This window comes from Lolium rigidum, chromosome 5 (genome assembly GCF_022539505.1).
Source record: "Lolium rigidum isolate FL_2022 chromosome 5, APGP_CSIRO_Lrig_0.1, whole genome shotgun sequence".
NCBI lineage: Eukaryota > Viridiplantae > Streptophyta > Magnoliopsida > Poales > Poaceae > Lolium > Lolium rigidum.
Window position 1 is genome coordinate 28442302 of NC_061512.1, and position 22012 is coordinate 28464313.

A 22012-nucleotide genomic window follows, 5' to 3' on the forward strand; every position below is an offset into this window, starting at 1 on the left:
AAGAGGGGCTTTCGGTTGGTTAACTTGATCACATCGTCTTAGGGAGCTCAATCCTTGCATGCGTTGCATATTCTTATTGCTTCTTGGTATTTCTCGGTGTGAGGTTCTTGAGCTTGTTGCTAGCTTTACAACAAGCCCAAGTTCATCGAAAACGGAGTTCACATGCATCTTCTATTGCGTTTTCGAGGTTGGGTGATTTTACCGGTTATTCATGATATAAGGTTCTACCTTTTATATTCATGATAAAATCCCCTCCTACAGATTCTTGATTTTTCACTTTCCATAAGATAGCATTTGTTGTTATCTTCCAAACAAAATTGGTTTCATGCGATTCGGAGTTCGGGAGCATTAGTTATTAAAGAAAAGGAAAAAGGAGAAAAGAAGAAAAAGAAAGAAAAAAAGGGGAAGGAGCCAGCCGGCCGGACCGGGCCAGGCGCCGGCCCACCCGGTCGAAAACCGGCCTGGGAACCGGTGCCATCCGGGCGGATACCGTGGGCCTGGCCGCCCCATCCGGCCCAGCTCCCGGTTATCAACCGGCCCGCCCGGCTGCCACCCCGGCCGGACCGGGCTCCTGGCCGGACTGGGCCACACCGCCCACGCGGCCCAGCCGCTCGCCCCTGCGCGCCCCCTTGCTCCCTGCCGCCCGCGCGCGGCCTGCTCCTCTCCGGTCGGTGGCCCGGCTGGGCCGGATGGCTGGCCGGCCTCCTCAGCCCAGCATCCGGTCAGCCGGCTGGGCCGCCGGCCTGGGACGTTTTTAGAGCTGTTTTTTTGCCCGTTTTCTTGTCTTTTCCCCCCAACAGCTTTACTTGCTCCTACCTATAAATAGACCCTTCTTCCACCTTGAGCAACTAGTTCTTCCCATTCTCTCTCCTCCATTGCTACTATTTGAAGAACTTGCTCTCCCCCTTGATTCCTCCAACCATTGTTGCTCATATTTGAGGATTTGAGAGAGGGGATCTAGATCTACACTTCCACCAAACCAATTCTTCTCTAAGTGAGGGAATCTCTTGGGATCTAGATCTTGGAATCTTTGGTTGACTTTCCCCATTGTTCTTCCTCTCCAATCTCATCCTAGCATTCGTTGCTTTGGTGGGATTTGAGTGTGAAGGACTTGAACACCTCCGGTATTCTTGCTTTGCATCATTGCATAGTGTTGAGCTCTCCACCACGATTTGTTCGAGTGAGAGACCGTGAGCTTGTTACTCTTGGAGGGTGACCTCCTAGTTGGCTTGGTGGGTGTCCCGTGATCTCTTCGTGGAAGATTGTGAAGGGGCCCGGGCTTCTCCTTCGTGGAGCTTGTGAAGTGGTTGTGGAGCTTGCCATCTCCGGAGCGGAGGAAAAGCTAACCATAAGGAAAGGGCCATAATCCTTCGTGGGTGTGGTTCGGAGAATAGGGTGAGCCTTCGTGGCGCGGGGAATCCTTCGTGGGACCTCCACTCCTCCAAACGTGACGTACCTTGTTGCAAAGCAAGGGAACACGGGAATACATCCTCGTCTCCGCGTGCCTCGGTTATTTCTATACCCGAGCTCTCTTTCCTTGTGATAGCCATCGTGCTTGAAGTACATATATCTTGCTATCACTTGTGCTACATATATCTTGTGCATATCTTGCTTAGCTCTAGTTGCTATTGTTACACCTAGTTGAGCTTAGCATATTTAGGGTTTGTGCTTGTAAACTAAACGATAGTTTAATTCCGCATTCTTACAAGACAAATCCGCAAGAGTTTGTAATTGCCTATTCATCCCCCCCCCCCCTCTAGGCGACATCTCGATCTTTCACTCGTATAGATAGATGCCAAGAAACTGTTCTGTGTCAGGTTTGATCGAGTAATCGGTGCTATGAATTACATCATCATGGATAATTATTGTGCTAAATGCTATGATATTTTTAAATAAGGATCCATTTATATTTTCCAAACAAATATGGGGTAGACGTGTTATTAAAATTTAGCTATGTTAGTATATGAAATAATTTGTTTCTAATGTACGTATCAAATAATTATTAATTTTTATAAAATTATATATCTTACTATAAATATTTACATATGGGAGTTCGAGTGGTTATATAGTGGAAAATATAAATTCATCATATTTTCATCAAGCTCCTACCTTTCATACCTATAAACTAGGACATAATTATATTAGTCGTCACTACATTTCACTTGAAACTGAGCTACATTGTTCTGGCTAACTACAAATATTACGGTCAAATACTTAATGGTATATTTTGTTTTATAATATATGATTCATATGGCGGGTTATTGATATTCTTTATTTTTTTTACCTTTTAAATGTATGTATTTTTTCAGATGTTTCGATAAATTTAACTTAAATAAACTATAATTTTTTTTTCTTAAGGGATTCTTCCTGTTGACACGGATATGCTGCATGACCAGATATTTATTGATCATCTTTCCCTAAAATTTTGGTACGAATTCTGAAGTGAATGAAGAAGAGTAGAAGAGTTCTAATCTGGCTTTTAACTCTCCTTTGAAGGCCATTAAGCCAATTTCTAAACATGTTAGTAACACTTTTCGGCAAAGAAATTCCACGTGAAATGTGAATAATCCGCCAAATGACTTTAGCAAGCGGACACTCAATGAACAAATGCAGAATTGTTTCTTCTTTATCACAAAAGCAGCAAGTTGCCGTGTATGTGTGTCAAATGTCGGGCGATAATGCTTAGCAATTGAATGAGCGCCAACAAACTGATTTGCTGTGCTGTTTGACCGAGTAATCGGGTTATAGGCTAATGGTGATGACCCATGGGCCATGGGTATGTACGTAGGGGTTACATCTTTAATTATTATGCTATGATGGTGAGGTGTCTATAGACGCTGCACCGCATGTCTATCCTATCCTATTCTTCCCAAATGATTGTACTACATCTGTCTATAAAATTGAAAAGTTTATCCGAATTTGGATAAATTTCAATATTTTTTATTAACGAAAGGGAATAATTTTTCCTTCAGATCTACTGTAATAGTACAAGATGGCCTAATGCCTTAAAAACGGGTCAACTACTTTTGTAATCTCCTCGCCTCAGGCCCTACTCATCCGGAAACTCGTCATTTGGAAGTCCTAGGAGATGGACCTTAATTTAACTTAGTAGAACTTCCTCCTATTCATATTACATGAAACTAATATAGATGTATCTAAAAATATTTTAATTGTAGATACATCTATTTTAGTGGTAAATAATATGGATCGAAGGAAGTAACTGTTTTTTATTAACGAATTTTCTTTCCAGACAATCCGTCCTCATCATAGTCATAGATGAATAATAGTTGATATTTTCTTAAAATACCCCATCTCCTTGTGCCGCGGATGCGCGCTTGCGGCCATACAATAGTGTCACGGATAGGCCGAAAAGTGGCGGCACAAAGATGTCCACTGAATCATCTAGCATGATCCAAGCAAGCGTCCATCTCTTTCTCAGGACAAGTTGTTTATCTCATCAGCCTGTGTGTGCAGCGTATGCATATTTCATCGCTCAGGCCGATCCCTTTCAATGAACCTAGTCAAAAACTTGGACTGGCGACCCGCCCGACCAGTAGCAGCTAGCTTGACCACGACTAAAATATATTTATGTACCTATATGAATGCTCCAAGTGATATGTACAAAAAATTGCTCAAATTAGATGACGGACATGCAGGACAACAGAAATCCTATTCAAGCTCCTTGCATAGGTCAGTAAGTAAAGATGGGTCTTATTTGGGACCCCATGCAGTCATGTTCCCTTCTTCCTTGACTGTTGTTGCCCTCATTTTGCCTCCATCAGAGCAAGAACAATAGTATAGCCGGGAGTCGGCTAAAATAATTTGCCACATCATTTATAGTCAAGTTATAGCTAGCATGTACAATAGTAAGCTATAAAAGTGTAGTATTTTTACAATACATGGCCCACCTTTTAGTCTCACATAGTGCTTGTGAAAGACGCGTCTTAGAGTCTGGTTATTAGGATAAGTAGCTTCACTTCTTTCTCTCTCCTAATCTCTCTCCTCCAACTAAGCAAACTTATAATATTTTATCTCTTATAGCCAGCTGACTGTACCTTATTGTACTTGCTCTCATAGCTTTGTCTGGGGTGGATCACCATCAAATTCGAGTGAAGGGAGGAGGCCGACGGTTGGTTTTTGCAGCAATTATTTCCCATCCCCTCAACAGTGATGTGATTGCTCTCTATGCGTTGATTAACCTATTGGATATTCCGAGCAGGATGATTGTTGGTTTCTATGGATCACGTCTGCTGTCGTTGCTCGTAGTGTGATTGGCTGATGTTGTCAATCGAGACATCTCGAGGTCACCACATCAATACGAGTTAATCAAGCGAAAACCGCTCGAGGTGAAAGATGGTGTCTTCCTCTGAAGCGATGGCCATCATATATAGCTGGAAACGTTCTTGGTCATAACTTTAGTGTGGTTTTCGGGTTGATGGAATGCCACTTTTCTCCCTATAAATTTAGGTGAATGTCACGAGATTTTTGTGGTGGTCTATAGCAAATCTTGCAGCCATTTAGTAGCTGTTTTTATCAGGATGGTGTCACCGTCAGCACTTGGGTCCTTTTTGTGAATTTTTCAACTCGGTTGAAGGTTGTTTTGTCTTTTTGAGTCATGAGCGCTTCAGGTTTCACACTAACCACTCACACTCACGGTGAGGTTAAATCACACATGCACCATCTCACTTTTGCTCAAGTTTCAATAAATTCTTGTATGCTTAAATAGCTGAGTCAAATCTCTTCTACTCCACTACCTGGTCTAGTACAGTACTAGACGAGTTGTACTACCATTAGTGGTTGTTTCAGTAAAAGGGTAGGATATGTGCAATAAATTCTTTCTAGAATTGGGGATGACTCGTATCTTCATTTTCTACAGTTGAGAGGTCGGGCGTTCAGCCATGATACCTGATCCACGGCTGCTCAAACAAAAAAGAGGATTCTCGTTGATGCATTCTCCACACAAGTTTGTGCTCATGCATGACGAAAAATTGAACAAAAGATTCAGATCTTTGTGGTGTAAAAACTCTAGATTGTCAATTAAACATTTTGTGACATTGTGCCACTGTCCTTGATGCTGATATGCAGTACTGCAGATAACAACATGAACTTTCGTGGACAATGCCACGATTGGTCTGTGTTGAAAATGGAGCAGGTAGCAACGTCGGTGCTTAGTGGATACACGGACACATACTTCAATTACTATGAGAAAGAAGATGTTCAGAGAAAATACCATGAGAAAGAAATAGTTTCAACAATCTATTTCTATACCAACTTGGAGTATCTTTCTCTAAACCAACAAGTAGAAGCCAAAGTGTCCGCAAAACAAATACAAAAACAAACCCAACATTAACCTAGCAAATACCATAAAGTTGTCACACGGTGTCACTCTCTCCCTGAGTTCTGCAGGGCGTCCGCCATTGCTACCAGCAATAAAGAGAGGAAGGGACCTAGGGTGTGTGTCAACTATCGGGCAATAGTACTTTAGCAATTGAATGAGCGCCAACAAACTGATTATCTGTGATTTTTGACCGAGTAATCGGAGCTACGGATTAATGGTGGTGACCCCATGGGTATGAGTTACATCTAGAATTATCATGCTATGATATAGAGATGTCCAGAGACGTTGCACCTCCCTATTCTATCATGTCCTATTCTTCTCAATAATTGTACTATAATGTTTCCTTCGGATCTACCTTCATAGTACTGTATAAGATTGCACAATGCCTTAAAAATGGGTCAACTACTTCTGTAACCTTCCATCCTGACGTCATTCATGTGCCATGGCTGCGCGATTGCATCACGGATCCCGATACTCGCCATTTGGACATCCACAGAGATGGACCGCAAGTTAATTTAGTAAATGTTTGCTTTCAAGTTTTCTTACCATACGATCCATCCTCATCATAGATGAATGAATAAGATATCATGAACAGCTGATTATTCGTCAAACACTCCATCTCCTTGTGTTGCGGCTGCGCGCTTGCATCCATCCGAGCAGCGTGACTGATAGGCCTAATAGTCGTGTTGCTGTTTACTCTACTCCAGTGGTAGTATTATACCAACCGACAGTTGCCACGGGTATGTCGACGCATGGGACGAACACATGCTAAATATGCTCGCAACACCCCTACTATAATATCGTCACTGAAGCACTAGCATGATCCAAGCAAGCGTCTATCTCTTTCTCAGAACGATTTGTTTTTCTCATTAGCCTACGTGTGCAGCGTATGCAGATCTCATCGCTCAGGACGACCCCCTATAACAAACCTGGTCAAAAAAATTGGACAGGCAGCCTGCCTGGCCGGTAGCGTCTTGACCTTATCCTGACCCAAATGTTTTCTTGTACCTATATGCATGCTCCAATTGATATCGTCCACAAAAGAAATGGGAAAACCTTATCGTGACACATTCTGCTCTACACAAATTTTTGGGTCAAATATTTATTCCTGCTCTACACAAAAGATAATTCGTTCACTATGATAGAGGATCGCACCAATGATATCCCACAATTGTCTGTTCAGGAAAATGAACTTCTATCAAAAAAAATTACAGAGGATGAAGTGTTCGATGCCATTAATCAGATGGAACATAATAAATCACCAGGACCTGATGGCTTTCCGGCGGAGTTCTATCAAAGATTTTGGAATGTAATTAAAGGGGATTTGATGGCCATGTTTGGGCATTTCCAAAATGGTGGCTTCCCCTTATTTAAACTAAACTTTGGGACCATTACTTTGCTCCCCAAAAAAGAAAATGCAGTCCAAATTCAACAATATAGACCCATTTGTCTACTAAATGTCAGCTTCAAAATATTTACTAAGGTAGCTACTAACCGTGTGTCAGATGTGGCATACAAGGTAGTGAAACCATCCCACACTGCTTTCATGCCGGGTAGACATATTCTAGAAGGAGTAGTTGGGTTACATGAAACGATCCATGAATTACATAGTAAGAAGCTGGATGGAGTCCTTTTTAAGATCGATTTTGAGAAGGCGTATGATAAGGTGAAGTGGCCTTTCCTCCAGCAGGTACTTCGGATGAAGGGGTTTGATAACATTTGGTGTGACCGTATTAGAAGTTTCGTAGAGAGGGGTAGTGTGGGGATTAAGGTCAATGATAATGTGGGACATAATTTCCAGACACGCAAAGGTTTGAGGCAGGGGGACCCGCTATCACCTATTCTTTTTAACATTGTCACCGATATGCTGGCTATTCTGATAGCTCAGGCTAAAGAGGAGGGTCAAGTTGGAAGCCTTATTCCACACTTAGTCGACGGAGGGGTATCTGTTTTGCAGTACGCTGACGATACTATCTTATTTATGGAACATGATTTAGCTAAGGCTGTTAATATGAAACTCATTCTTTGTATCTTTGAACAATTATCTGGTCTTAAAATTAATTTCCATAAGAGTGAGTTGTTTTGCTTTGGTAAAGCTACAGAATTGGAGCATCAATATAAAAATATCTTTGGTTGTACATCTGGGACTTTACCTTTCCGATATCTAGGGATTCCCATTCAATACCGGCGACTTCGCAATTCTGAATGGAATCCGATGGAGAATCGTTTTGCCTCAAAGTTAGGATGCTGGAAGGGCAAGATGTTGTCTTATGGGGATCGTCTGGTGCTTGTAAATTCTGTAATTACAAGCTTACCAATGTTTAAGCTATCATTCCTAGAAATTTCTAAAGGCGTGCGTAAGAGACTTGATTATTATCGTTCCCACTTATTTTGGCAAGAGGAGGATGATAAGAAGTAATATAGATTATCTAGATGGAATATAGTATGTAGACCTAAGGATCAAGGGGGTTTGGGAATTGAGGTGCTTGAACTGAAAAACCTGTGCCTATTAAGTAAATGGCTTTTTAAATTGTTACATGAAGAAGGGATGTGGCAACAACTGCTTCATAATAAGTATATCAAAAACAAAACATTGGCTCAGGTAGAGGTTAAACCTACAGATTCACCGTTTTGGAAGGGACTTATGCGGGTTAAGCCAGAGTTTTTTAAGAGAGGGAGGTTCAAGGTTGGTAATGAGACGACGGTACGGTTTTGGGAGGATACTTGGCTTGGCGACTACCCTCTAGCTGTACAATATCCGTCGTTATATAATATTGTCCAACGGAAGAATGAGTTGGTTTCTACGGTATTGGCACACCCACCGCTGAATACTGGTTTTAGAAGAACTCTCAATGAGTATAAATACAATTTATGGTTACACTTATGCCAGCGGCTTATGTCTATTAACTTATCTTATGAACCTAACATTTTTGTTTGGAACCTAAATGAATCTGGTTTATTTTCTGTTAAATCCATGTACCTTGATCTTATGAATGGTCATACTAGATTTTTGCGGAAATATCTTTGGAAGATTAAGGTTCCTCTAAAAATTAAGATTTTTATGTAGTTTCTAAGTAATAGAGTGTTGCTCACTAAGGATAATTTGGCGAAGAGAAAATGGACAGGTTGTCAACAATGTTGTTTTTGCAACACTAATGAAACTGTTGACCATCTGTTTCTTCATTGTCCTTTTGCAAAAATTGTGTGGCGCATGATATTTTTTACATATAATATTCCACTCCCTTCCAATGTAACTAATATGTTTGGTAATTGGCTAAATGGAGTGAATAAGAAGGATAAAGTGTATATTCGAATTGGTGTTTCAGCAATTTGTTGGTCGATTTGGACTAGTCGGAATGATATTATCTTTAATAAACGAAAGGGAACAAATTTTTTGCAGGTTATTCTTCGTGCGGCGCATTGGTTACAACAATGGGCATACTTGCTCCCGGCGGACCAGCGGGATACCATGGTTACTGGATGCAACCGACTCCTGGAGGTCACTCAGGACTGCTATTTTCAGACTGGATGGCGACACATTAGCAGAATTCTAGATGGATAGTTCTTTGTCTACCATTCATCTATTTTTGTTCCGTTTCGATACTTTTTTAGATTGCTTGGTCTGCGAGACTATCTTTATGTAATAAGTACTTGACGTTGACGTTTTACTTAATAAATGGTTGTGTGCATCGATTGATGCAGAGGCCGGGGCTATGCTCCCATATCTATAAAAAAAAATTATTCCTGCTTACAAAAATTGCTCATAGAAATCAAATTGGAGCTCCTCACATAGGTCAACAGATAAAGATGGGTCTGATTTCGGACCTCATGCAGCGATGCTCCTTCTTCCTTTTCAATTTTGCTAATAGATGTTCCTTCTTCCTTGACTGTTGTTGCCCTCAGTTTGCTTCCATCTAAGCTTTGTCTGGGGTGGATTGGGGCCTCCGCCCTCGATCAGGATCACCATCAAATTTGATGTATGTGGCCGGATTGCTTTGTTGCAGCCCATCCCCTCAACGGTGATGTGATTACTCTGCTCTGTATGTACTCAACATAGCAACATTCCTCCTGGTTTCCGCCAAGTGAAATTCACATTTTTCGTGTTAATTAACCCGTTGGATATTTTGAGTTGGATTTTTTTCGAAATGGGGAAAATATCACCCCAGCTTCTGCATCCAAAAGATGCACACGGCTTTTTTATTAGATTATTCACGAAACCTTACAAGAAACAATAGAAAAGATCAATCTCAAACCAACCTTACTATACCTGCAGTGGGATGAAGAGGGTGACAATACATCAACTCACATCATCCAAAACTAAATGCCTTCCCAAACCGCCCAATAGCAGGTGAGAAGCACAACCAGTCAAGCAGCTCAGCGCACGCCAACGTCCACGCCACAGGAGTTGCTCCCGCCGTATTCCTCGACTCCATCTTCAAGAGAGATCATCGTATTAACCTTGCAAGACCTGTCGTCGATGTCACCATGACGCCAGCAATTAGAGAACATAAATTAGACTTTGTAGCCTTATTGGAGACTGGAAGGTCTAATTTCTCTATTCCTTTTTTAAACCAATTGGCGACAGGGTATAACTATTCCTGGTTTTGTTTACCACCACATGGTCGGTCTGGTGGCATTTTGGTTGGCATTAACTCTGACACTCTCGAAGTGCTCAAAGTGAGTACTGGAGATTTTTGTGTCAAGATGCATGTGAAATGTAAAAGGGATGGTTTTGAATGGATCCTTGTGCCAGTCTATGGGGCTGCCCAAGACGCACATAAAGCTGAATTTTTAGCAGAATTGGTTAGAATCTGTGAGACTGAAACATTACCTATGTTGGTAGGTGGTGATTTCAACATTATTTGAAAACGTGAGGAAAAAAATAATGATAATTTTAAAGCTCGTTGGCCTTTTGTTTTCAATGCTATTATCGAACATTTGAACTTGCGCGAAATTGCTCTATCGGGAAGACAGTTTACGTGGGCAAGTCGTAGGGAGGTACCAACTTATGAGAAGCTGGATAGGGTGCTAGCCTCTATTTCTTGGGAACAAAAATTCCCCATTGTCACTGTGCGTGCATTGACAAGGGCAGACTCTGATCATACTCCGATTCTTATTGACTCAGGAGTGAAAGCACATCTGGGTAATAAGCCAAAATTCTCCTTCGAATTGCATTGGTTGCGACAAGAAGGTTTTTTTGACATGATTGAAAAGGAGTGGAAGTCTGTTTTAGGGGGTTCAAATCCAATGGATGTGTGGTTGAATAAATTGAGACACATTAGACGTTTTCTCAAAGGATGGGCAAAGAACCAAAGTGGGCATTATAAAAAAGAAAAAGATAGATTAATTGGTATTATTGACGGTTTAGATTTGAAAGCTGAATCGAATATCTTATCGGTGGCAGAAAGAGAAACGCTAAAAGATGCAAATGATAAGCTGAATAAATTACGGAGAGAGGAAGAGTCTAAATGGGCGCAGAGAGCTAAAGTTAAGCATATCCAAGAAGGGGGGAATAATACGAGATATTTTCATTTGATTGCAAATGGGAAACACAGAAGAAAGAAAATTTTCCAATTAGAACAACAAGAAGGAACCATTATTGGGGAGGATAATTTGAAGGTCTACATTACTGAGTTTTATAAAAAAATATTTGGGGCACCGGTGTCAAATAATATTTCTTTGGTAGAGGAGGAGGTGCAGGACATTCCCCAGATATCGATTGTTGAGAATGCGATTCTCACAGCTTCTTTCTCTGAGGAAGAAGTTCATGACGCACTTTTTCAGATGGAGCGTAATAAAGCGCCGGGACCTGATGGTTTTCCGGCTGAGTTTTATCAAAAATTTTGGGTAGTAATAAAAGATGATTTAATGGCGCTGTTCAATCAATTCAGTATTGGGGATTTGCCTCTATACAAATTGAATTTCAGCGTCATTACATTATTACCCAAAAAAGAGGACGCGGTGCAAATACAACAGTATAGACCTATTTGTCTTCTGAATGTGTGCTTTAAATTTTTTACTAAGGTTGGTACAAATCGTATAACGGGGATTGCCCCAAGAGTTATAAGACCAACACAATCCGCTTTTATGCCGGGAAGGAATATTCTTGAAGGGGTGGTCATTCTTCACGAAACTATCCATGAGTTACATAATAAGAAATTAGATGGGGTTTTATTTAAAATCGACTTCGAAAAGGCATATGATAAAGTCAAATGGTCATTCCTACAACAAACTTTGAGGATGAAGGGGTTTGCCCCTGAATGGTGTAGGATGATCAACCAATATGTTCAAGGGGGTAGTGTAGGTGTAAAAGTAAATGATGACATTGGTCATTATTTTCAGACAAAAAAAGGTTTGAGACAGGGTGATCCTTTGTCTCCTATTCTTTTTAATGTTGTAGTAGATATGCTTGCTATCATCATTGAGAGAGCAAAAAATGATGATCAGGTAGGAGGGCTTATTCCTCATTTGGTTGAAGGAGGGATTTCTATCTTACAATATGCTGATGACACTATCCTTTTCTTAGAACATGATCTCCAGAAAGCAGTGAATATGAAATTAATTCTATGCCTTTTCGAAGAGCTCTCTGGGCTTAAAATTAATTTTCATAAGAGTGAGATTTTTTGCTTTGGGAAGGCAAATGATGATGTGGACCAGTATAAACAGATCTTTGGATGTGATGCTGGTTCGTTACCTTTCAAATACTTAGGTATCCCTATTCATTTTAGAAAGCTTAGAATTTCTGATTGGTATCCAGTAGAGACCCGATTTGAAAGCAAATTGGGATGCTGGAAAGGCAAACTACTGTCCTATGGAGACAGACTTGTCCTTATCAATTCGGTTTTATCGAGCTTACCGATGTTCATGCTTTCTTTTCTAGAAATACCTGTTGGGGTAAGGAAAAGATTGGACTTTTATAGATCCCCGTTTTTCTGGCAATCCGATGAAAATAAAAGGAAATATCGACTTACTAAGTGGAATATCGTCTGCAGACCCAAGGATCAAGGAAGTCTAGGTATTGAGGTCCTTGAATTGAAAAATAGATGTTTATTGAGTAAGTGGCTTTATAAGCTTCTAAATGAGGATGGGGTGTGGCAGGAGTTGCTACAGAATAAATACCTAAGACAAAATACCTTATCTGAGGTACAAGCTAAACCCACAGATTCTCCCTTTTGGAAGGGATTGATGAGGGTTAAGGACGATTTTTTTAACAGAGGTTTTTTCAAGTTGGGTAATGGTACAAATATCCGATTCTAGGAAGACACCTGGTTGGGTAGAACACCATTAGCTCAACAATATCCTTCCTTGTATAATATTGTACATCATAAGAATGTGACCGTAGCTCACGTGTTAGCTCAAACGCCTCTGAATATCAGTTTTAGAAGGCTTTTGGTGGGTAACAAATGGACTACATGGTTGCAGCTATGCCGGAAACTTATGAGGATTACTTTATCAGATGAAAAGGATCAATTTGTTTGGAAATTGACAACAAAGGGCGTGTTTACAGTGAAATCTATGTATGAGGATCTTATGAATGACCATACCCCTTTTTTGCGGAAGTACCTTTGGAAAGTTAAAGTTCCTTTAAAGATAAAAATATTTATGTGGTTCCTAAGCAATAAGGTTTTACTTACTAAAGACAATTTAGCCAAAAGAAGATGGAATGGTTGTACAAAATGTGTTTTTTGTGGTGAGCAGGAGACTATTGAGCATTTGTTCATCACTTGTCCTTTAGCTAAAATTCTTTGGCGTACTATTAATTTTACTTTTGATCTTCCGCCTCCAACCAATGTTACCAATATGTTTGGTAATTGGCTAAATGGAGTTGATAGACAATCAAAGGCTTTCATCCGTATTGGGGTTTCTGCCTTATGTTGGTCTATCTGGAGGACAAGAAATGATATTATTTTTAACAAAAAACATTCTTTTAACTTTTTGCAGGTTATCCATATGGTGTCACATTGGGTCCAGTTGTGGGCTCTTCTGTCACCGGAGGGACAGCGGGATGCTATGGCTATTGGATGCACACGGCTCCAGATGGTCGCTCAGGATATCTTGTGCCTGGCTGGCTGGCGGCACAATAGGAGGATACAGTGATGTGTACTCCGTTTTCTTTAGTTCTCTTTCGCTGGTTGATTTTTGTATCAATTCTTGGCGATGACTGAGGTGTAATAACTTTGTACTATCATACGTTTAATAAAAGGCCGTGTGCATCATCATGATGCAGAAGCCGGGGTTTTATTCCCCATTTCGAAAGAAAAAAAAAGACAGCTCCACCATCCTGCACCTATACATCATCCCGCATCTGTCGTTGATACCCTGCAGCACCATGCCACTGAGACTCAGCGCCAACAATGTGGTAGATGAACACCACTCCACCGAAAACCGCCAACATCCAGCAGCTGCTCCAAAAACGATACCCCAAGAGGTAGAACGACGCAGGCGCGCCGCCATCGTCCGATCCGGGAGACCCGGACCTAGCTGGATCTTTCGAGCTGGATGATTGTTGGTTTCCATGGATCATGTCTGCTGTCGTTGCTCGTCGTGTGATTGGCTGCTCCTGTCATGATGCTTGGTGTAGATCGTTTGCTTGTCAATCGAGACATGTCGAGGTCACCGCATTGATACGAGTTAATCAAGCAAAAAACCTCTCGATGTGAAAGATGGTGTCTTTCTCTGAAGCGATGGCCATCATATATAGCCGGAAACGTTCTTCTTCATAACTTAACTGTAGTTTTCAGGTTGATGGAATGCCACTTTTTTTCAATATAAATTTAGGTGAATGTCACGAGATTTTTCTGGCCGTGTATAGCAAATCTTGCAGCCATTTAGTGGTTGTTTTAGCAGGTGGGTGTCACCGTCAGTACTGGGGTCCTTTTTATGAATTTTTCAACTCGGTTAAAGGTTGTTTTTTCTTTTTGAGCGCTTTAGGTTTCACACTAACCACTGACACTCGCAGTGGACAGGTTAAATCACACATACACCATCTCCACTTTTGCTCAAGTTTCAATAAATTCTGTGTGCTTAATTAGCTGAGTCAAATCTCTTCTACTCCACTACCTGGTCTAGTACTAGACAAGTTGCAATGAAAACCTTGCAACCCTCCTGTACTAACCACGAGGTGGTTGTTTCAGTAAAAGGGTAGGAGATATGCAATAAATTCTTTCTGGAAGTGGTGATGACTCGTATGTTCATGTTCACTAGTTAAAATTTCAGCCATGATACCTTCTGAATGGCTGCTCAATCAAAAGATTCAGAACTTTGTGGTGTAAGAGCTTCAGAATTTCCTTGATACATTCTCCACACAAGTTGGTGCTCATGCATGACGAAAAATGGGTCAAAAGATTCAGAACTTTGTGGCGTAAAAGCTCCATATGTCAATTAAACTTTTTGTGACATTGTGCCCACTGTCCTTGATAGTGATATGCAGTACTGCAGATAACAACATGAACTTTTGTGGACAAGGCCACGATTGATCTGTGTTGGACATGGAATACTCCCTCCGTGCATTAATGTAAGATGTTTCAGATGTTTTTAAACTAGACTAGATAGAAACTGAAAAGAGTGAATCTGCACACTAAAAGTACACTAGATACAAATAAAAGTGAGTGAACCTATAAAATTGCCAAAACATCATACATTTCTGTACGGAGGAAGTAGATAGCAGCGTCAGTGCTTAGTGGACACGCAAACACATGATTCAGTTACTATGAGAAAGAAGATGTTCAAAGAAAATATCATGGGAAAGAAATATGTTGAACAATAGCTTGAAAAGGAGTTCCAGAAAAATACTGGACCATATGCTTCCACCACTAGTTTCTTGAGATCTGAATTCACGTTCAAAAAAAAAGAATTCACCAAACTTGTCCGATAAATGGTTATGTCTACCGCACAAAGAAATGTTCACCATACTATTTATCTGAGCAACGCGAATGTCGCTGATAAAATTTGTGAATGTTGTGAAAAGCTATCAAGGACTGTTTTGAAAGGTCCAGCCCGTTTCGTCGATGGATTGGCATGTAACAACTTAATGTTGTGCCCCCACGAACAGTTGTGTACGAATTTCATGGTTCTCCACAGGCTTCTCATGAAACCGTTGGATCCAGCAGAATCTGAGAATTGTCAGCATGGCAAGAAGATTGCTTCAACGGAGATCGTTTAGACAATCAACAAGCATCTTCGGTCTCTGACTTTTCGGTCTCAACATCATATCTAGTATCTCCCATCTTATCTAATATCTTTCCCAACATCGCCATTGTTCTTTGTTTTTTTTCAATGCTGTTTGTTGCGGTGTTGCTGATCATCACTTAATTTGCATCTCTCACAACCATGTCCAGGTCCAAACGCGGAAGAGGTGTCCCCCTCACTCGAAATTTAGAGCGGGAGGAGGTCAAATCGTTTGGTTTTTGCAGCAATTATTTACCCACCATCACAAGGTTGATGTGATTACTCTTGTGTATGCAGCGGAGAACGCACGGCAGTGAGCAGGACACGATTCATCAACATACTTTTGGCCAAGGAGACACATGACGGCATGAAGAGGCACTCAATCATGACAAACAAGCAAAACTCGCGTTCTTGTGTTAGTTAGAGCGAAATGATGATCAAATAGGATAGCTAGGGTGGGTGTGGTATGGCATGGAGCATTTGCTAATTTAAAGCAATGGCAACCGTTGAGGCAAATGGCGACAGGAGGAAATTCATGGCTTGATATGGACACACCATGGCGTAGTGGTGTGTCATACTTTGGGTAACCGCATCTTGTAGCGGTTGGTACATATCGGATCCTATAGCAACGCTTTGAGTGGTGTATTTCTTCCAGAAGAAAAGGCGTGTCTCCTTCAGCACAGATTTCAGACTATTTTTCGAAATGGGAGCCACGCCCCAGCCTCTGCATCAATAGATGTACACGGCCGTTAAATCAAATACTACAGATCATGCTCACTTTTGTGCAAGTGCAATTAGCTGGTGGGTGATTAGCCAATACATCGACTAAGTCTAGGACTAGCAGAGATTTGCAATGATGTCTGTGCACAAGTGGTAAGATGTCTCATATATTATTGTTGTACAGCTAAAAGTTCAGACGTTACGCCATTCTCCACACAAGGTGGTGCTCATGCGTGACAAAGGAAATGGATCGAAAGATTCAGAACTTTGTGGTGTAAAAGCTCTGGATTGTCAATTAAGCCTTTTGTGCCTGCGTGCCTACCGTCCTCGATGATGATATGCAGTACATTATCGCAGATGGCAACATGATCTTTAATTCTGGACAATGCCACGAATATGAACCGTGTTGAAACTGGATCAGATAACTACATCAGTGGTTCCAAGAGTGGACACACGAACACATTCTTCAATTGTCATGAGAAAGAAAGATGTCGATAACTGGAGAATATGCTTCCACTAGTTTCTAGGGATCTGAAGTCTGAACCTTGCAAGTTGACTCTGCATAAAGGGGTGCTAGATCTACCAGCAGCTGTACCTGTACGATGTATAGCAGAACATGATCATTGCTTGCATGTGATTGATGCAACCAAAAGACACCATGACATGTGTTGTCTAGCCTACCAGTATTAAACACCACCTAGCTGATGCATTGCATCTGATCCTACTTCTGTCGAAATGTGATCGCATTTCCACCACTATAAAAAAAGATGCAATATGTACATGCAGCATCCATTCAGATTCATATAAGAACTCGAGCTCCTGCAATAATGTGCGTGCGTGTGTGGTCTTGGGAATAGGCCTGCTCTTGCAAGCAACGTCTAGAAGCTCACGTGCTGAATTACTGAATGCACACAAAAGGAGATAGAGAAAGGTGGCCACACATCTCACAATTCTCCAATTGGTTCTATGATGGAAATTTATCCATGAAAAGTATTAACTCTTCATATATCACTCTTATTTCTAAGGTTGAAAATCCCACCACACCAGAAGACTTTAGACCCATAACTCATTTGAACAGTGCCCTCAAGATCATCACCAAGCTTCTAGCCAACGGACTTTAGAAGATCATCATGCGATTAGTCCATGAAAACTAATATGGTTTTCTGAAGAAAGATCAATTCAAGATCTTCTTGGATGGCATTTGAGTACTTATTCCAGTGTTACCTGTCAAAAGAGGAAATTTTGATCTTGAAGCTTGACTTTAAAAAGGCTTTTTATAAAATTAAGCATACCTCAATACTACAGATTCTTAAGGCAATGGGATTTGGAGATAACTGGATCGAATGGATCATTATGACTTTAATGTTGAATGGAGTTCTTGGAAAGAAGTTTTACTGTAGAAGAGGGGTAAGGCAGGGTGACCCATTGTCACCACTGCTTTTTGTACGTGTTGCTCACTTCTTACAATCTGTTCTCAGCAAAGCTATGAATCAAGGTTTAAATCTCCAAGCCTATTCCTTGCCCTTATTGCCATGATTTTCTAGTCATCCAGTATGCAGATGATACTTTTGGTGGTTATGAAAGCTTATGCGGCCCAACTCATCTACCTCACAGCTTTGCTACATACTTTTGCTCTATCTACTAGTCTGATAGCTAGTGAATTGTCACAAATCCAGTATCATCCCAATTAACATGAATGAAGAAAAGTTGAATCACTTCACTACTACAATAAGTTGCAAAAAAGGAACATTTTCTTTCACTTATCTTGGTTTAGCACTGGGAATAACAAAGCCATCTCTGGAATATTTTCTAATAATGGTGCAAGGAGTACAAAGAAGATTGTGTGGTATTAATGATTTCCTTAATTATGGAGGAATGCTACAGATGGTTAAGTTAATTTTAATTTCCCTACCTATATTATTCATGTGATGTTTGGATGTGCCGATCACTATTAAAGATCAAGTAATCAAGTACGTGGAGAAAAAAGAATTCTGATGTACAGGCTAGAGGCAATGCCCTAGTGTCATGAAAACAAAATTTGTCGACCCAAAGATCAAGGAGGCATTGGTGTCTTAAATCTGGAAATTCAAAACAAACCTTTGCTTCTAAAGAATTTGCACAATTTTTATAATAACATGGATATTCATTGGGTTCATCTAGTTAGAGGAACCTATTATAATGACGGGAGAATGCCTGGGAATCATGTGGAAGGGTCTTTCTGGTGGAAGACACACTTCAATTGATTGATAATATACTTGTGTATAGGAAAGGAAAGGAGTACGCGTATATACTATCTTGATAGTACAATATTATAATGCTTGTTTTCACATACTCCAAGTTAATCCAAGTTGTGTGCATTATGCCTGATAGTTAAGTGCATTTAAATGAAACCAGGTAAGTTCAGCTTAAACAAATTACTGGAAATTTAGTAGCAGTCAGCTATGTGCAAAAAAAAAAAACTAGTATCTCAACAACTAATTAACAATGCACACTAAAAATCAAATCATAGTGCGGATGACACGGTCAAATCATAGTTTGAGCATATGTTGGATGGCACAACTTGCATTATTTCTACATGCTAAAGTATAATCTCGTGATAAAATACCATTGTTTGTGTGAACAAATAATGAGAGTGTTTATTGTATTGACTTGCGTGAACAAATAATTTGTGTTCAGTTAATTTGTAGCCTTGGCTAGTTTCAGAAAGTCCATCGTCAGGGCCAGAAAAAAAAAACTAAAGACAACACTTCTTTTGCTCAATTGAAAAAATATCTATTCTATTCACCGGGTACTAATCAACGCCAATAAGAAAACACAGTTTGATTTATCAGCTGACTATGCAATTTCACTGCTAATAAGTACATGTACATTAGTCAAGTCTCTGAATGTGAGGTGCAGGTTTCAGAATGTGAACACTAGAATGTGAGGAGTACTTAGAGCTACAAAATCCTCACATTCACGTCCTGGTTTTGGTTAGCTAAACTGGTTTTAGAAGGGCTAGCTATAAACTGGAATTTTTGGTCCGGAATACGACTCTGAATCCGATTGGATGTATCCAAATCAAATTCAATACATGGGCCGAACTTGGGGCCGGCCTATTGCCGTGCCCTCGTTCATCTGATCTGAGAGAGAGTTTTTTTTGGTTACTAGGCATTAATGCATTATCGCCCCCATCGCCTCCTTCCCCACCTCCGGCGGTCAGATCTAGTGAACTCCGATCCGACCGACGATCCAAGGCTCAAGGCTGGCGGCCTGGGCCCGTTGCCCTCGACCTGGAGGCCGGCGACCAGCTGCTGAGAAGCTTTGAAGCTCCAGGGTCGACCCCTCCTTGCAAGGACTGCCTTCTTGTTCTTGGTAAGCGACTGGATTTTTTCGTTGTCAGTAGGAGCACATCATCCTCAATCCTGAATTCTTAGTTGGGATTGTCGTTGTTTAAACTACAGGTATCATCAGATTTGTCCAATTATCTTGTTCAGTAGTTGATTGAATTGGGAGTAAGAACCACCTGAGGAAGATTTACCACCACCACCAGAACAACCTTTATCTCTGCTTCTTGAACTGAACAGCGACAATAGTTAGGACTATAGTTAGTTCTATTTTGGAGTAGCCCTTATATTTTGTAATCATACATGTATTTTGTAACCAATAGTTATGTATTTTGTAACCAATGTATTTTGTCTCAAGTCTACAACTTATACCGCTGTTTAAATTTTGCTTGGTCTTTCCCACCCCCAGATTTTTTTTCAAGCTCCGCCAGTGCCGCTGCCAGCCATGGCGGCGAGAGGTCCCCGTCTCAACAAGAAGTTTGTGGCGCCTGACACCAAATCACCTCTCTCCGCCCAAGGCAAGCAACCGCCGCCCCGAGACAACCAAGAAGGCGCCGACCGCATCAGCAACCTCCCCGACGCCATCCTCGGCGAGATCATCGCCCTTCTCCCTGCCAAGGACGGCGCCCGCACCCGCACCCTCGCGTCTCGTTGGCGTCACCTCTGGCACTCCGCCCCTCTCAACCTCGACTGCCGCGGCCTTGCCAGCCGTGGGGATGAGCTCGCCCGTGCGATATCACGCATCCTCTCCTCACACCCAGGCCCCGGCCGCCGCTTCTGCGTCGACGCGGCTTACTTCAAGGGCCGCGATCTGACAGCTGCTGTTGACGCCTGGCTCCAATCCGCCACCCTCGACGGCCTCCGGGAGCTTCATCTATGGTACACCCGCTTCTTGCCACCGGTGCAGCTGCCAGCGTCCACCTTCCGCTTCTCGCCCACCCTATGCGCTCTCACCCTCGGGAAATGCCACATTACCGACGGCATCACGCAGGGGCTTCGCCTCCCCCTGCTCAATCACCTGACCCTTGAACAGATCGAGATTTCGGAATGCTCGCTTGAGAGCATGATTGCTGGGTGTCCGGACATAGAGTGCTTGCTGATTCGTCACAGCTTTGGCTTCCGTTGCGCCCGAATCAACTCCCTCACACTTAGAAGCATTGGCTTGTGTGTGACTTCAGGAAATGAGATCGAGCTCGAAGAAATCATCATCGAGAACGCCCCTTCTCTTGAGAAGCTGCTTTCTTATAATACGCTGGCAAACCAACATATATCAGTATTATCCGCGCCTAAATTGGAAACCTTAGGCTGGATTCCTGATCGAGATGACCACACACTCATCTTTGGCTCCACGGTGTTTCAGGTAGATTTGGTCTTGCTACTTTCATTTTCAGCCTCAGTGAAGCTTGTATGCTGCATTTTTCTTTGTGCGGTGAAACTATATATCATCTGCACATGTATATGGCCTAATGTTGTCTTGAATGCTTGATGAAGGGATTACATGTTGACCACTTGACAACGGTGTTGAGCACCGTGAAGACCTTAGCATTCAAGATGCATGCTCTCAGTTTGGACGTAGCTATTGACATGTTGAGATGCTTTCCCTGCTTGGAGAACATGTACATCCAGGTGAAGTTTCTTCACTGATAGTTCACAGTTCTCAATTGATCTTTCAAGCTAGTCTGAATTATTAATTCTCCATCTGTCCATGTTATTTTTCAGCCAAGTCCAAAACGGGGGAATAAGGCTTGGGGCCTTAAACACCTGAACCTTGACAGATGCCTTGACATCCGTCTCAAGACAATAATGCTGTCCCAAAATCACGGCATCGTATCTTTAGTTGACTTCGTCATATTCTTTGTGTTGAACGCGAAAGTGCTAGATTCAATAACATTTCTGGTCGCAGGCAGTAGTGAGGCGTTTATTGCCGAACATGGGGGAAAGTTTCAGCTGGAGAAAAGGGCTTCAAGAGGTGCTCAGTTATATGTTAGAACCGATGACTGTTTTAATAATGTTTGGGATATCAAGCATCTCCAGGATCAAACTGATCCATTCATTCGCATGTGCTAGAACTGGGTTTGGTCCTTTGAAGAGCTATTGTTGCTTATCTCGGTTTGAAACTAAGTTTCATCTCTTGAGTTGTTACGTATTCTAGTTGTCTTCTTTTTTTGCGAATGTACGTATTCTAGTTGTCTTGCCTGTCTCATGTTTTTAGTTCTCTCTACTATCCATATTATTCTGGAACCATGTGACAGCATGACATACTTTAAGAGCCGAGGTGTTCTCCAAAATAATTTTGTAGCCCTGAAATTCATTTTCGTATCTGGGCATTGACTACAGTTAGGTTGAGTATCATAACTGAAAAATCTAACACATAGCTTCCTTGTCTGTCATTGTTCATGTGGCTCTAGTTTTCACATAGCTTCAGTTTTTCTTGTACTTACCATTAATTTCTACGAATTTT

At 41.4% G+C, this 22012-nt stretch overlaps 1 protein-coding gene across 2 annotated transcripts; it reads left to right on the forward strand.

The window, feature by feature from the left end:
* Positions 1 to 19131: 19131 nt before the first annotated feature.
* Positions 19132 to 21655, forward strand: LOC124654732 (putative F-box/FBD/LRR-repeat protein At1g66290). Of its 2 annotated transcripts, none has more exons than XM_047193729.1 (4): positions 19132 to 19579; positions 19669 to 20911; positions 21043 to 21177; positions 21271 to 21655. In XM_047193729.1, the coding sequence occupies exons 2-4, from the start codon at positions 19997 to 19999 to the stop codon at positions 21616 to 21618; spliced, it is 1398 nt and encodes a 465-aa protein (XP_047049685.1). In that variant the 5' UTR covers positions 19132 to 19579; positions 19669 to 19996; the 3' UTR covers positions 21619 to 21655. The 2 variants fall into 2 exon arrangements, with proteins under 2 accessions (XP_047049685.1, XP_047049684.1); XM_047193728.1 differs by having other exon boundaries at positions 19961 to 20911.
* The last annotated feature ends 357 nt before the right edge of the window (positions 21656 to 22012 follow it).

What these genes read in the sequence shown, in the direction of transcription:
- LOC124654732 (XM_047193729.1), top strand. Translation starts at nt 19,997, where the DNA reads ATGGCGGCGAGAGGTCCCCGTCTCAACAAGAAGTTTGTGGCGCCTGAC. An exon ending in TTGGCTCCACGGTGTTTCAG is followed by an intron (nt 20,912 to 21,042) that starts GTAGATTTGGTC and finishes TGCTTGATGAAG; the next exon opens with GGATTACATGTTGACCACTT. An exon ending in TGGAGAACATGTACATCCAG is followed by an intron (nt 21,178 to 21,270) that starts GTGAAGTTTCTT and finishes GTTATTTTTCAG; the next exon opens with CCAAGTCCAAAACGGGGGAA.